Source organism: Leucopleurus acutus (genome assembly GCF_964270905.1).
Source record: "Leucopleurus acutus genome assembly, chromosome: 17".
In the NCBI taxonomy this organism is placed as follows: Eukaryota; Metazoa; Chordata; class Mammalia; order Artiodactyla; family Delphinidae; genus Leucopleurus; species Leucopleurus acutus.
Window position 1 is genome coordinate 69,694,140 of NC_139159.1, and position 15,762 is coordinate 69,709,901.

General features: G+C 42.4%; 1 protein-coding gene across 4 annotated transcripts in view; it reads right to left on the bottom strand.

Annotated features, from left to right (window-relative positions):
- Positions 1-16: 16 nt before the first annotated feature.
- WASHC5 (WASH complex subunit 5) overlaps positions 17-15,762 on the bottom strand; it is a 53,193-nt gene continuing 37,447 nt past the window's right edge. For all 4 annotated transcript variants that reach the window (XM_082858898.1, XM_082858895.1, XM_082858897.1 and 1 more), the window contains 9 exons: positions 13,705-13,867; positions 13,216-13,318; positions 13,048-13,127; positions 10,560-10,663; positions 9,648-9,777; positions 7,891-7,987; positions 4,448-4,601; positions 3,547-3,634; positions 17-791 (listed from right to left, as the gene is read on the bottom strand). In XM_082858898.1, the coding sequence (XP_082715024.1) occupies positions 735-791; positions 3,547-3,634; positions 4,448-4,601; positions 7,891-7,987; positions 9,648-9,777; positions 10,560-10,663; positions 13,048-13,127; positions 13,216-13,318; positions 13,705-13,867 (976 nt within the window). In that variant the 3' untranslated portion in view covers positions 17-734. The remainder of the gene's footprint in view (positions 792-3,546; positions 3,635-4,447; positions 4,602-7,890; positions 7,988-9,647; positions 9,778-10,559; positions 10,664-13,047; positions 13,128-13,215; positions 13,319-13,704; positions 13,868-15,762) is intronic.

Below are 15,762 nucleotides of genomic sequence, written 5' to 3' on the forward strand. Positions count from 1 at the left end.
GAGTTAAAAGCTAATGGCTAAGCTGTTATAAAAAAGAAAAAAGGGAGTGGGGACTTGGGGTGGGGCTCAGGGCTTGCTGAGGAAGGAGCAGCTGAAGTTGGGGAGTCCTACAGAAGGGCTGCAGGGAACCCCCAAGGTATCTGGATTGGAAGAGGACATTGACCCTCAGACATGAACAAACTTCCATGGTACGTGGTCCACGGATTGCATGGTCTCTGCATCTGCTACTAGTCTCTCTCGTCACCATGTGCCTGCCAGCCTGTCGTGGATGTGACCATGGACACAACACTGGACCTACCAGGCTCCTCTCCTACCTTCCAGACGAGGTTTTTTGCAGGGTGAATATGTGGTTTTTGAATCATAGGCAGAAGGATGACTTTGGGTACTGGCAGTACTATTTTACTGAAAATCTGGAGTTGCACAAATAGTTCTCTAGAACATAAAACTAAATGGATTTATACACAACAATTACACTCAGCATTTATAAGAGGCAGTACAAAATGTGTTCTGCTTCTACATGATATAAATTGTATATAATACCATGATTTAAACAATATTAATTAATTAGTTCCGTGAAATACATCTTACTCAGAACGTCTGACATTTCCCACAATAAAGGGAAAAAATGCAGTTCTTTGAGCAGTTGAGTTTCTTTTCATTTCCAAGTTCATTTTAGTGACGGTGGGAAGATTTAAGGATAATCCTTCCATTGAAGACGCAGAAGTCAAAAAACGTCACAGGACTGTTCTGAACTCATCAAAAATGAAATTAGGCACGTGTGCTTCAGCAACCTAAAAAAAATAAGAGTTAACTTTCATAGTGTTATAAGAAGCAATTCAAATTTTTCCATATGAAAATTAAAGACACGAAGACATCCTTTGGAGCAAGGTGAATCACAGGGAAATACTGGGCCACTAATTGAAACCGCCACCTTCTGCTTCTGGTGTCCTACTGCTGGTGTCTAATTTCTTGGCACTGCTGACATCTGAAGGGATGCTATACAGCTCCCTGTCCCCCCACCCCCGCCCCAGACGTGAGCTCCTTGGCTCTTAAAGGCACTTGGATCTGCAAGGATGCGCATGCCTCTGGGAAGTACTAAGAAGTAGTCTCAGGTCACCTCATAATTAACTGATGGCCAACCTCAGTCACTTGCCAGAACGGGACATCTGGCAAGTGACTGAGGCCAGAGGAGGAAGACCCTCAAAGGCAGGCATTCCTTAACTGTGCTGGGGAAGCCCTCAGAGGGGTGGGACTGGGTAAATGGGGTGGAATGTAGAACTAGGTGATCTCCAAGCACTAGAAATTGGTAGTCTTTAAGAGCAGTATTTAATTTTTTTCTGACTATAAAGTTATCACCTGCTAATTAGAGAAAATTTAGCAAATGTAGAGAAGTATAAAAAAGGAATAATCTCTAATCTCAATTCCTTATGAGAAAACTAAAACTGCTAATTATTTTGTATCAAATTCTTCCAGTTTACACACACTCACACACACACTCAAAACTAGAATCACATAATTTTCTGTCCTTCTGCTAAATTTTATGTTCTGAATATCCTTACATGTACATCTTGGTGAACTTTTGCATATATACCCAGCAGGTAAATTTCTAGCAGTGGAATTGCTGGGATCAGTAAGATATTACAAAAGTTTTTTAAATAGATAAAGTCAAATTGCCCTCTCCAGAGATAAGCAAATTTACATTCCCATTGATAGTACTGAGAATTCCCATTTCTTTGAAACTTTCCCAAGCACTGGGCGCCCAACATTTTACTTTTTACCCATTTTACTGTTACTTTGATTCATGTCCCTTTAATGTAAGGTTGAACATCTTCACAAATGTTTACTGGCCACTTGTATTTCTTTTCCTGAAAACTGCCTGTTTCCTGAAAGCTCCCATTTTTTTTTTTTCGGTTGGATTGGTTATCTTTTTCTTATTGATCTAGAAGAGCACACTGTAAGTTAGAAAAAAAAAGTTCTTTTGTTAATAGTTTTCCCAATTTTTAAAAAAAAATTTTGAGACATCTGACAGAGAATTGTTTCATTACATTCAGCACTTATAAGAGATGAAATCTCTAAATCCTTTGTGGCTTCCTCCTTTGGTGTTATATATAGGATGTTCCGCTTTAGCCTAAGTTCTATGAATTTTTTTTTTTTTTTTCGGTACACGGGCCTCTCACTGTTGTGGCCGCTCCCGTTGTGGAGCACAGGCTCCAGACGCGCAGGCCCAGCGGCCATGGCTCACGGGCCCAGCCGCTCCGCGGCATGTGGGATCTTCCTGGACCGGGGCACGAACCCGTGTCCCCTGCATCGGCAGGCGGACTCTCAACCACTGCGCCACCAGGGAAGCCCAGTTCTATGAAATTTTAAAAAATTCTAACCCCCCTCCAACTTATAAACATTATCTGGGATTTTGATTATAACTGCAGTAAGATTATAAACTAGAAAGAACTAATACTTGAGTTTCCTCATTCAGAAATGTGGACTTCAAAATTTTATAGTTTTTTCCTAAATATTCTTTCATATCTCTTACAGAGTTTATTATTCTTGGCTATGTTATTTCCTTGCTAATTCTGTCAATAGGATCTTTTTCACATTATAGTTTTGAATTGGTTATTAGTGTATTCACTTTTTATATTATGTAATCAGCTTACTTTCTGAATTCTTATTGTTTTAATAGTTTTCCACAAGTTTCTATTGGGTATTCAAGGAAGACAAATTCATTCTCAAAACAAATTTGTCTTCTTTTCATTATGCATTTTAAATCTTTCATTTCCTATTCTATTGTCTGGAACCTGTACAACAAAAGCAGCAGTGAGCATCAGCATCACCATGTAACTCGTATCGTCCTGACCTTGATGAGAATGCCAGTAGCACTTAGAATTAAGTCTGACCTTGCTAGTTAATTTTAAAAGCATCATCTTTGGTTTTTGTTATAAAAAAGTAACTTTGATTCCTAACCTACTAATTTTTCAAAATCAGAATGGCTTTTCAGCATCTATTGAAGGTTTTTTTATATTTCAGGGTCAAGCTCTCCACTCTCAACTAAAACTTACCAAAGTGGAATTACTACTGAGAAAAGAAAAGAGTGTCTTAGGAGGTGGAAAGTAATCTGTCATTTTTGGAAACGGTGGTTGTATAGCACTTCAACCATGGTGTGAACTTAGCCAAACTTGCTGTGGGAAGCAGGTTACTGTAGAGATGAAAAATGAAGCACACAATCATACTCTACCCCAACCCCTTAAGGAATTCTCCCCTGGAGCTCATCTTAGCTCCTCCTCAACAGGCTGAGCTGCAGACCGGAGGAGGGTGTGGTAGAGGGCAAGAAGAGGGAGGAAGCTGTGTTCAACCCTGTCTTCTCGCAAAGCACTGAACACGTGGAGGAGGGGGAACATCTTAGAGCCGAGCCGGGGGTAGAGCAGGGCGAGGGGCTCAGAGGTGTCCACTGGGAATGAGCCTCTGGACTTCACTCCTCATGGGTCCAAGGCCATGCTTCATACCATCTTTCTACAAAAAGGGCATTAATATTGTTCTTTATCTACTGCTTACCCTCCTGGGTAGCTTTGTGTACCGAACATAATCCTCCAGAAACAGAAGGGCACCCACAACATCTGCAGGCATTTCTGGTATCTTCTGGCTGCAACAGAGAACAGTCTGGATCGGTTAACTGCTTTGTACACAGTGGACCCTCAGTCAAAATACTGAAAGACTAAAAAAACGACAGATGACTAAATGAAGCCAAAGTAGAGGCACATCTACAGCACCTCCTCCTGAGTCACAGCAAGCCAGATCTTGCTGGCCTGTCTTCAGAACACAGCCCGGAGGATGGAATCAAACTTCTCTGAACGGCCTACACGGGGCTTCACCACATGGTGCCTGCTGACCCTTTAGGGTAGCAGAGAAGGAGACTCAGGACCCAGCATCTCATGCAAATAACTTGTTTCTATCCCAGAAAAGCCACATTTGGGGTGGGGGAGGGGAGAACTAAAGGTTTACAAGCTTTATATCACGTAGGAACTTCCGTGCAATTCGTTCCATTACACACCAGGAACTCGGGCTATGCTGCCCACGAGGTGCTCCCTGACACTCCACTGGAGGGTGGAGCCATCCCTGGGCAGTGGCCCAGTGGGAGGACACGGGCTCACTGAGGTCTGAGCACAGTGTCCAGGATGCAGAGGGGCAGGCCTGTACTGTCTCCCCACGGAGCTTGCTGATGGTGGTTATGACGCATTCACAGTGCGTGCTCCCAGGGCTCCTCGGCAGAGTGACTAAGGATGGGCACACCTTTAATTGCCCCAAACAAGGAGATGTGCCCCGACCTGCTTTACAGAGCCAGGTGAGCAGTCAGTTCCTGTCTCTACTAGGGGGATGATAAGAGGAATTTGCCATGCGAGGTTCCCAGCCCATTCTGTAACATCAATTCCATTTTTTCCTGGTTGGCCTTCTGTACCTTGTACACTGCTCCACTGTGGAGCGGATAAACTGGCCGATCAATGCCAGGAACTGTTCTGTGTACCGGGAATGAAACTGCTTCAGCAGGGTGAGCAGTCCCAGCACGAGTGGCGGCCAATCCACAGGGTCGGCAGGTTTTCGGCAGACCATGCCTGCAAGGACCGACAAATTACAAATTACCACCAAGCGAACTGCTTGCCTTAGGCAACATTCATTTAGTATGAATGTTTGTGAATGTCAAAACGTCTGGGGCCCACATCATCACTGGCAGGTGATTACGTGAGGGAATGATAATCCAGGACTACATTTTGAATTAGGCCCAGGATTTGGTGGAGGCTTCTAGTGGTCTGAAGGATTCAACATCCTAAAATGGGTACTAATTTTTATAATTACCATCACTGTTTCTTTTGGATTATATAATTAATGGATGCAACTGTAGAAAAATTTAAAGATATAGATAAACGTAAATGAGGAAATAAAAATTGCCTAGAATCGGCTTCTGTTAATGGCAGCATGGCATACTAAATACCTTGAAGTACTCTCTTAAATGAAAACATTCAAAATGCTGGATAAAATTTTAAAAGTATCTTTAAACACAAGGTTAAATGTTACACAAGAAAAGAACGTGCAGAAATCAGGACAGTCGAAGAAGGAAATATGTCAAGTGAGTGAGTGAGTGCCAAAGCTGGCCTTTTCACTAAGGATTTCTGCCCAAATCTGGAGACCTTGACCTTCTGCCTGAATGGCTGTATGGGGAACAGGAGACAGACCACAATGTTGAAAACAAAACAAAACAAAAGGACGTGGGTTCGAGCCCTGGTCTGGGAAGATCCCACATGCTGTGGAGCAGCTAAGCCCGTGCGCCACAACTACTAAGCCTGTGCTCTAGCGCCCGTGAGCCACAACTAGTGAGCCCGCATGCCACAACTACTGAAGTCCGCACGCCTAGACACCATGCTCTGCAACAAGAGAAGCCACTGCAATGAGAAGCCCGTGCACCGCAACCAAGAGTAGCCCCTTCTCGCCACAACTAGAGAAAGCCCGTGTGCAGCAACAAAGACCCAACACAGCCAAAAATAAAAATAAATTAATTTTAAAAAAAAGGCAATCAACCCAATTTAAAAATAGGCAAAAGACTTGAACAGACACTTAACAAAGAAAAATATAAAGAAACAAACAAACAAAAAAGATATAAAAAACGGCCAAAAAGCACTTGAAAAAGTGCTCAACATCATTAATCATCAGGGAAAGGCAAGTTAAAACTATAATGAGATACCATACACACTCATTAGAATGGTTCAAATTAAAAAGACTGAGATGGCCAAATGCTGATGGGTTGTAAAATGGTACAACCACTTTGCGAAAAGGACTGGCAGTTGATTAGAAAGTTAAACTGGTCAGACCCGCAGATCCCATATTTGGGTTTTTGTGAAGACTGGAAAAACTTACTTAAGATGCCAAAACAAGTTACCTAACCCAGGCCTTGGCAATTCCAAATTACTCAATGCCCACTGCAAAAGACTCTAGCCATACTCAGAACATGGAGAAGTAATCCTTTCCAGGTGGAGAACAAAAGTGATGTTTACAACAAAAACTTCCTCTGAATGAGCACCACAGAGATTCTTCCTTAAAAGACCAAGGCAGGCATGCGTTTCTCAGATCAGTCTTGAGAACAATGCTTACAAGGTTAAATAAATGTTTTTAGGGTCCACAAACATGCTGATGTTCCTTCCTCAGTCCTGCTTTTCTTTAATTTGATCCCCGACTTAACACATCAGCCTAATTCATGAAAAGTACTGTAGCCAGGGGACTTCTCTGGTGGTAGAGTGGGCACAATGCAGGGGGCACAGGTTTGATCCCTGGTCAGGGAACTAGATCCGCAACTAAGAAGTCAGCATGCCACAACTGAAGAGTCTGCATGCCGCAACTAAAAAGTTCCCACATGCCACAATGAAGATCCCACGTGCTGCAACTAAGACCCAGACAGCCAAAGTAAATAAATAAATATTAAAAAAAAAAAAAGAACTGTAGTCAGGTATACATACATTTCTAAGACACTTAACAGTTTTGTTCTGTTTTGTTTAAAGATCTGGGAATTCTGATCTTCCACTATCACTATTCCACTGGAATAGTGACATATTTCCCATAAGGAGTTGTATAATCAAGGAGCCTGACCTTAACCATACATGCAATAAAAGAAATATTACCTAAGAACGAGACCACTGAACAAACCGTCTTAATGAAAACAAGGTATCTTCATGCACTGACAATTCACCATTATAAAGAAGCATATATTCTTATTTTGTAATAACACAGGGACAAGAGAGGGAGGTCATGAATCTCTGAATCTTGAGATGAACTTTTAAGTCCATCTTGGGATGGTTCTTTACATTGATTTTGACCAACATACAGAAAAGGATCCAGCATCAGATAAGCATTTGCTCTGTGAGAGGTACTGTCATAGGTGTTTTTGAAATCTGCTTGGCCTGAGAGGTTAAGTAACTTGGCCAAAGTCACACAGGTGATAAGTCATGAAGCCAGAATCCAAACACACACGTGTTCCCTCCCTCTTATGGCAAGGACTTACTGGGCGCCACCATGCCCTGCATTCTGTGGCTGTAACAGGTATTGTTACTGGGGCTGTGTCTGGAATCAAGGAATCTTTTTGAATGAGGGAATAAAAACCTTACAGAGAATCCACATATTTATCCTAAAAAAGGACCTTTTGGAATAGGAAGGGAAATACTTGAAGGAAGAAATGTATTTTGGAATTGCTGGTTAAAAAAAGTATATGGTTACATTCATGGAAAAGCTCTTACAATACTTTCAGAGTAAATTAAACTCTACAGCAGACTCTAAAAATCTCTACTTAGATATAAAGTTTGGAGACAGAGGAAATACCCGGGAATCTTATAAAAATGTTCAAGATAAAGTCAATGACAAAAAAACATTGGGTTATATCCTTGGACAGGACAAATATACTGATAGCCTTTGGTATCTATTGTTTGTATCAAGTATTTTCAAAAATAAAGTACTGGATATCCCTGGATTAGTCTCCTGTATGTAACTATATTTTTACTCTTCATACCAAAGTTCCAGATACACAGTAGGCACATGACACTTGTTGAAAGAACATTAACCAAAAAGAAGTTTCTTTCCCACCATAATCAGCTCCTTAAAGAAGAGAGAGAAGCAAAGGTCCCACACATTTTACAAGTTGGATAATCAGCCACTGTAAATTAAAGGTGGATTATACTTGGTTGATATTAAATCCACCGTCTGCATCATATTTCAGAGGCCCAAAGACATGGATTTTATAAACACGCAATTAACTATGAAAGACCTCATGTGTGACATAGCATTCTATACCAAGAGCTGTTTGCTTAGATGTTAATCTACCGTTATTGTTCCTTACTGCAAAGAATAAATGTCATACAGTACCTAGGTTTTTGCTGTACTGAAGTTTTGGCAACTGGGCGATCAAAAATAGAAAGTTGACAACCGGGAAGTAGGGTAAGCGCTTTGTTGTTATGTATATCTGGAAAGAGAAGGGAAGAGATGGGCTCTTCACATCACAATACCACAGGACACACTTTCAAAGGGAAGCCGCCATTTATATGTTTGCTCTTCTGACTGCTGAAAACTAGGATGGTTCCATTAACTTGCTGCCTTCAGAGTTTTATTTAACACCGCTGACCATTCCCCCACCAAACAGATACCCACTTGACAATTAGCCCTGTTGGGATGGGAACAATTTTGCTTAGATTAGCAGTTACCTCCCCCCTGAATCCTGCTAATGTCAGCAACAAAAGGAGGGGAGAAAAAGGCGATGAGCAAGAAAGTCAAGGCAAAGCTGGAAGGAGGGCAGAGGGAGGGAAAGAGAAAGAGGGAGAAAGAAAGAAGCAAAGACTCGCAGAGCAGTGCGTGGCGGCGTGTAAGCAGGAAGCAAGCAGACGTCTCTTTGTCCAGTGGCTTTCCTGCAGGCAATGCTACAGAGCAGTCTCTGGATGTAGCATCACCCCAGTTCACGGGGCAGAGAAGTACAGTCAGAACACACCCAGCCGTCTCCCTCCTCCCTGTTGGACCGGTTCCCTGGGAGGTGGGGTGGCATCCTGGCCAGGAGCGCCCGCTCTGGTCAGACTGCCAGGCTCCATCGCTGGCTAGTGTGGAGCCCTGGGAAGTTATCAACCTCTGAGCCTCAGGATCCTCCCCCACCAAGGGCACATTTAAGGGACCGCTTTGAGATCAAGTGACAGCACCCATCGTGGGGTTAACACAGTGCTTGGCACATAATTACAAAATGTTAGGTGCTATTTAGGTTCATAATTTTTTACCCCAAACCCAGGGGGTTGTATAGATTTCAGAATTTCATATTACAATAAAGATTTTAGAAAGGTAATATAGAGTCTAGGGTAAGAACCTGTAATGAAAGTTATCAGTATTTCGGCATCAAAACATGAAAATTCACAGGAGTATAAACAGCCGCAAGTCAGTTTGGGACAGGTTTTGGCACCAAGTGAGATCTGGCACCAACCTGTGGAAAAAACTTTCAGTTCTCAGAGGTTTATGGAGATCAGAATTGCAGAAAAGGACCTGTGGCCCCAGACTATGATCGTGATTACTGTCAGCCACAGAGGGAAGTATCTTTGGGCGAGAAGGATCAATGCCACCATTTAGTTGCAGTTCAAATACCAACCCGCAGAGAAACCTAAAACGCATCTCCTATAGATATAGCGCTTTTCACTTTTCAACGAGTTCTGACAAACACTGTATCACTTGATTCCCACAGCCCCGAGTGAGGCAGGGACGGTGTGATCATCCTCATATTACACGTGGGAAACAGGAGCCCAGAAAGGGCGGGAACTCAAGAGAAGGGAGGCTCCAGGATGGGAACCAGGTCCTCCCAGTACCTGAGCACAGCGATCTGGGCCAGATGGCCTTAGGTACCACACTATCCCCCACCACATCATCATATATTTTTTTTTTTTTTTTTTTTGCATTACGCGGGCCTCTCACTGTTGTGGCCTCTCCCATTGCGGAGTGCAGGCTCAGCGGCCATGGCTCACGGGCCCAGCCGCTCTGCGGCATGTGGGATCCTCCCTGGACGGGGCACGAACCCGTGTCCCCCGCATCGGCAGGCGGACTCTCAACCACTGCGCCACCAGGGAAGCCCACCATCATATATTTTAATCGTTAACCTTGTTCAGTGGGTTGTGGATGCCAGCTGCCTCCAGGTAGGCTGTGATTTCATATAAGAGTGTGTTATCTTCTTTGGGGTAAGGAAGTGAAGGGTCCTGGTAGTGGGCTTCAATATCTGCTAGGAGAGCCCTAGATGAAGGAAACAAAAACAAAAACAAAAACAACAGTGATAAACATTAGAGATAAAATGAATCTAGACAATGGTTAATACAAGCTATGATCTTCCAGCGATCCAGTGTCCTCTCAGCTGTAAAACAAGGGCTTGATCCTTCTAATTCTCAATTTCCCTACCTGTGATTGGTTACAAATGGAAAATTTGACCTAGAATTACATTATCTTTTGGAGTTCACCCAAATCAAATGCTTTCACCAATCAAAGTTTTATGAATTGACTGAACTGTTTTCACTACCTACTTTGTCAAAAGCTCTGACTTTGTGACCAAGAAGCACAGATTATTTATCTTTAAGCAGGAGGCTCGAAAAGAGAGCAAGCTGAAGGAGAGGTGAAGGTGTGGCTGTGCACCAGGATGCGTTCTCACAGCCACCCCCGGGCATCAGTGCGCTTCCACCCGCCCTCAGAAGAATTAGTGACTCAGTCCTGTGGAAAGCCAGGTGTGGATTTTGGTAATAATTGCCTTCTCAGTCTGTGCAAGTACCTAGCATGGTGTCTGGTACGTATTAAGTGATCAATATATGTTGGCTGAATAAATGAATCTATCAAAAAAAAAGAAAAAAAAAAGAGAGACAGACCAAGACAGATTTGATTACCTATGGGAAGAAAGCCTATAAATTCAGAGAGCCTTCTCGCTCAAGAAGAACTTAAAAGAGCAGGTATTGAACAAGAAACTGGAATGCTAATCGATGATGAACAATCCAGGCCCACAGCTGGCTGTTTCAAATGCCGGCACTTACTTATTGAGATTCTCCAAAGCAGCTGCCAGATGTTTGGAGTCAAACCGACAAGAATAATTTAATTCATTGGCAATCTGTTGTCTCAGAATCTGCATCTGCCCAACCTGTGAACAAGCAAGAGAGGGAACAGGTAAACTACACAAGGATTTCAAACAGATAGCGAGGAGACAAACAAAAAGATGACGAGCTTTGATTGGAAGGATCACAACATTCTAAAGAAAAATTCAAGGATTTCCTGGACTGCCTTTATGGCTAAGGCCAGCATCATCCCTAACGGAGCAGAGGACCCTTCAAGAAATGTCTGGAGAGATTCCTGTACACCAACTTCAAAATAGCCCTGACGTCTAACAGTTTACAAAGTGATCCATTAATGCTCAATTGTCCATGGATTAAAGGTGTGTGTTTTGAAGCTCTATTTTTGATCTTTTGGAATAAATTCTCCATGTTCAGTACCCACTAATGAGAAGCCCTACTTCCTTTATTTGTCCTAAACTGAAATTTCTCAAGTCCTAAGGATGTCATTTCACTCTAATATTCGGTCAATATAAGCCTGTCTACATCACTCAGGATTACATATCAAGAAATAATCTAGGTAATAAAATAATCTACATACAATCTTCCAAGAAGGCCCTTCTAACAATGATAACCCCGAATCCGGAGGTTCTTAACCTTTTGTTGGCACCTTGGACCTCTTAAGGAATCTAGCGAAGACTATGGACATTGTCTCAGAATAATTCTTTTGCATGTACGAAATAAAACATACAGGATAACAATGGAAGCCAATTGTAACAAAATGTAATTCGCAAGCTATTAAAAGAATGGATTTGTGACCTGGAGTTATGCTAACACGGTGGATCAACCATTGTAATTTCCAAGTAATGATGAGCATAAAGGATATTTGGAGGGATCCATGGCGACTGTCAGGTGTTAGGGAACTATCACTGGGTCAGTTTGAGGTAAGAGTTCAGCTGGCTCTGACAAGTTCAATTTGTTGGTATCATAAAGTCAACAGTATACCCTAACTTTTTATGCAGTAAATTCCTTCTCTTTTCTAGAAAAGCTATCCCTAAAAGATTAGCAAAGGGGAGAGGAGGAATACAAAGGGAGGTTGTTTAGTAATGATGGCAACAATAAAGAAGAAATGAACACATTTCCTCTGAGTTGTTGGGAGCAGAGAAAGGAAAAAAAAGAGTGGTCTTCTCTAAGAGCGAAGAAAAGGTATCATTTAGATCAATGGACCTTATAACAGTTAAAAGTGTCAAATGACCTCAAATGTACTACCTTCGACCACTATTCTTATGAGGCTACTCTACTTATGTCAAGAAAATAAAAGTGAATCCAAAAAAATGCTATTTGTAAGTAAGAAACCTTTTATTAACAGAAAACTATTATTATTTAAAAATTAGAATAGGGCAAGGCCAAGAAAACAGTGGGTTCTTCCAGGCCACTCAAAAATGTCCCTCCAACCTTGTCTCTGCCCATATAATTCCTTGCTTAATTCTAGATACTCTATGTCAAGGATTCCCTAGAAAATACCAATCTGGAAATGGAAACAGAAATAAATGCAGTTTTATGTAACTTGTTCTTATTTAAATAAGATATTGGAGAGGTTAAGGAGCCTGGGAGGTGATAAGCTCATTCTACCTATTTGTTCGCCTATTAGAGAGCTCTGGACTGTCACTCTTTCTCTCTGTGATTTCTCTAGAGCTGCAATGACCAAGAGAGCAGCCACTGGCTGCCTGTGGTTGTTTAAATTTAAACAATTAAAATGAAATAAAATTTGAAATTCAGGTCCTCACTCCCCACAAGCCACGTTCTAAGCGCCCAACAGCTCCATGTGGATAGTGGCTGCTGTCACTGTTGAACAGCACAAGTATTTCCATGCTGTTCCAGATTATTATGCCCATTTAGTGACTGCAGGTTCCCTAATTCAAGACAAAAAGACAAATTGGTCCTTGGGGGTTTTAATGTAAAGATCAGTGATTTACACACAAGACTTGGCTACTATTGAATTACCAGCAATTATTGATACAACTAACAGTGGTCCATAATAGTCACTGGGAAACCTCCAAAGCCTCTTCTAAGCATCTCTGTAATCTCTCTTGGCTTCCTACAGAGGTGAGACTCAGGCCAGTCCAGATTAGGGTGGCAAACTGACAGCAACTCATTAATGAACTTGTTACATAAGGATGGAGTATAGCTGAGGGAGGAAAACTTCTATTTCCTTCTGTGAAAGCACCTCTTGCCAAAAGTCATTTCAAAATGAAAGTTTTCTTCAGTGAAAGAAAAACAATAAATAGGCCAATGAAAAGCACAGTCAAGAACAGCCAAAGATCAAAAGAACTTAGAAATAATGACAAACTGAAATGTTGTGTTTTTGTTTTGATGGCCAAAGAAAGAAAAGTGGCTTTCTTTGGGCAACCAAGTTACAAGAAAATAATAATTAAAAAACCATAGCCTTGCTTCTCCCCTCTCTCCCACGACATACCTTCATGATAGCTTCCAGATAAGCGGTCCATATCTTCTGTGTTTTGGCAATGGCAGAAAAATAAATTTTATTCGAATTTGCTGAAAGGTTAAAATATGATTTTCTATTTAGTAACTTTGGAAAGGCTACAGTGTTCTCTCTACCTCAGCCTCATTTTAGAACACTTACCTACAATGCTTTTTAGGGGGCTGATGGCATTCATGAGGGTTTTTAAAGTATCCTGCACAGTTCTGTCTCGCAAGATAATTTTCTGAAACATGCTGAGGAAATTCTAAAACAAGAAGGCATGATCGAAGAGCAAAACATAATGAATAAATACTCCAGTTAACTAAAATGCTATGCAGAACACAAACTAGCTGCATTCACACAACGCTACAAATAGGATGACGGGGAAGCAGCAACTTCCAGTTCCCATCAGAAACACCCCTGTTAGGAGGAGTTGCTGGTTTCCAAGATGAAATTCACAAGAACAGTCTACCCATAAAAATACTATGCTGGCCAAAGAAACTCCAGTTTATTCTCAGTTCTTATCTATTTAACAGGAGTCATATACACATGCCTGATATCAGTCTAGGAAAGCACGAAAGGAAGGTTAAACGAACTACTCTCTTCTCCGCCAGGGTAGCAGAAAACACGCACGAATGCCAAAAAGCTCACCTGTAACTCTTTGACAATCATGAAGCACAGAAGCCTGTCTAACCCATTCAGACCGAAAGTCCCCAGGGTGTTCTGGATTTCTGAGAAGAGGCGGCTGCTGGTCACCTCTTGATGGGTTTTCATATCATACCAAGTGTTCAGCTGGTCAATGTGGCATGTCATTCTAAAACAAAAACAAAACAAACTCAAAACCCAAGAGCAGCTCAGAATTCATCCTGAAGGGATGTGGGATGCAACAGGATTAGGGGCATTGGATAGGAAGAACAATGGTTTCATGATTTGCGCTTTAATAACCTCTGCATCTAGGCACCCAAGACATCTCACGGTGAACGTTCACTGGGCCAGGAAGGCAAAATTCAGTTAAATCACCTCTTCCTGCCCTTGCTATGTGACCAGTTTGACTGCTTCATTTCCACTGGGTTGGGCTGCTGTTTGGAGTCCTGTCTTGAGGACAAGGCTAGATTCGGCCATCAGCCTGGAAGGCTTTAGAGCCCTGTTGTCTCTCTGGAGGGTCTTTCTTTAAATATCCAGAGACTAGGGACAAAACACAGTCTTGTGTCATTTCCGATTTGGTAAGAAAGGAACTTCGAATCCTTGTGTCCTCACATCTGAGACTATGATGACAAAGCCATTTCCTCTTTCCTCCCAGTTCTGGTCATTGACCAGCGATTCCCTTTTAGACTCAGGAGTGTGACGATGGCAATGATAACAACCAACAACATTTACCGAGCGCTTCCTATGTGTCAGGCACTGGGCCAAGACCTTTCCGTGTGCTCACTCTTCATCCTCAGAATAGCTGTGATGTACAAGCTGTTTGACCTTCATTTTATAGATGAAATAACAGAGGCTTCCAACACCATACCCATAACCACCATTTTAATGGTTCTCAAATGCTGGCGTACGGACCTTAAATCACTGGTAGAGCATGTTAAAAAACAGAGGCCCAGATTCCATTTCTGGAGAGTTGGATTGGGTAGGTCTGGGATGGAGTCCCAGCCTCTACCTTCAACAGCCTCCACAAAATAATATGCCCTCAATCCTAAGAGCCAATACATATCTTTACTGAAATGAGGCTTGGGAGGGAATTAAAAGAGGCTCAGGAGCTAGGGAATTTTAAATTTGGAAGTAAATGGAAGAACAAGATGACTTCCAGAGCCACAGTCTACTTTCAGGCCTCAGTGTCCTGCTTCCAGCGCTCAGTGCTGGCACTTTGAATGCGTCAGTTGAGAGGCTCCCAATTTTGATGATGAAATCATATACGACATGGAAATCCCAATCATGCTTAATCCTTTCTGCCAGTATTAACACGGCACTAGGTGAGTCAGGCGGACAGCTTTCTAGGAGGGCTTCGGTGATCAACCCATGGGTGCCTAAGAGGAGTCACAGAGCGTTTCGGATCATTTACGCTTTCTGGCCCATGAGGCATAGACAGAACTCATTTCTGCAAGGTGACATCTGGTTTGTGAAGCTTCATAAGTTTCGAAGGACAAAATCAGCCTGAATTTGAAGGTAGTATAAAGAAGACGTGTGATACGGACATTCAACTTACGCAAAGCCAACTACGCACGCACAGCTGAACTGAAAAAGAAGAGAAATCTTTCCATGGGTAACCACACCAGGCGGAATGACTGAACAAGCACGACCCAGGGGTGAACATACGACAGCAGGCAGGAGCCTGCTTTCCCCTTGGTTGGGCTTAGTACCAACTGCTTCATCAGAGGCTCAACTGGAAAAAAATGAGGAAAACTAGCTCAGCTGGACTTCTGAGACAGGCAGCGTCAAGCCTCCACTGTGGTGCCCACCTGAAATATTCTCAGGGCTGTTTTGATTATGAGATTTTCACCCACGTGACTGTATATAAACTGTGAGTCATGGCTGCAAGTCTGCCCTTGAATGGCACATGCTTTAACAGTTGGGTTCCAGAGTCAGAGCACCCGATGTGTATTCTGGGTCCACTGTTTATTAACTTCTGGGCAAGCGATTGAGCTTTTCTGTGCCCCAGTTACTTTGATTTAACATGGGACGAATAACAATGCCTACCCCTTAAGACTGCTGTGA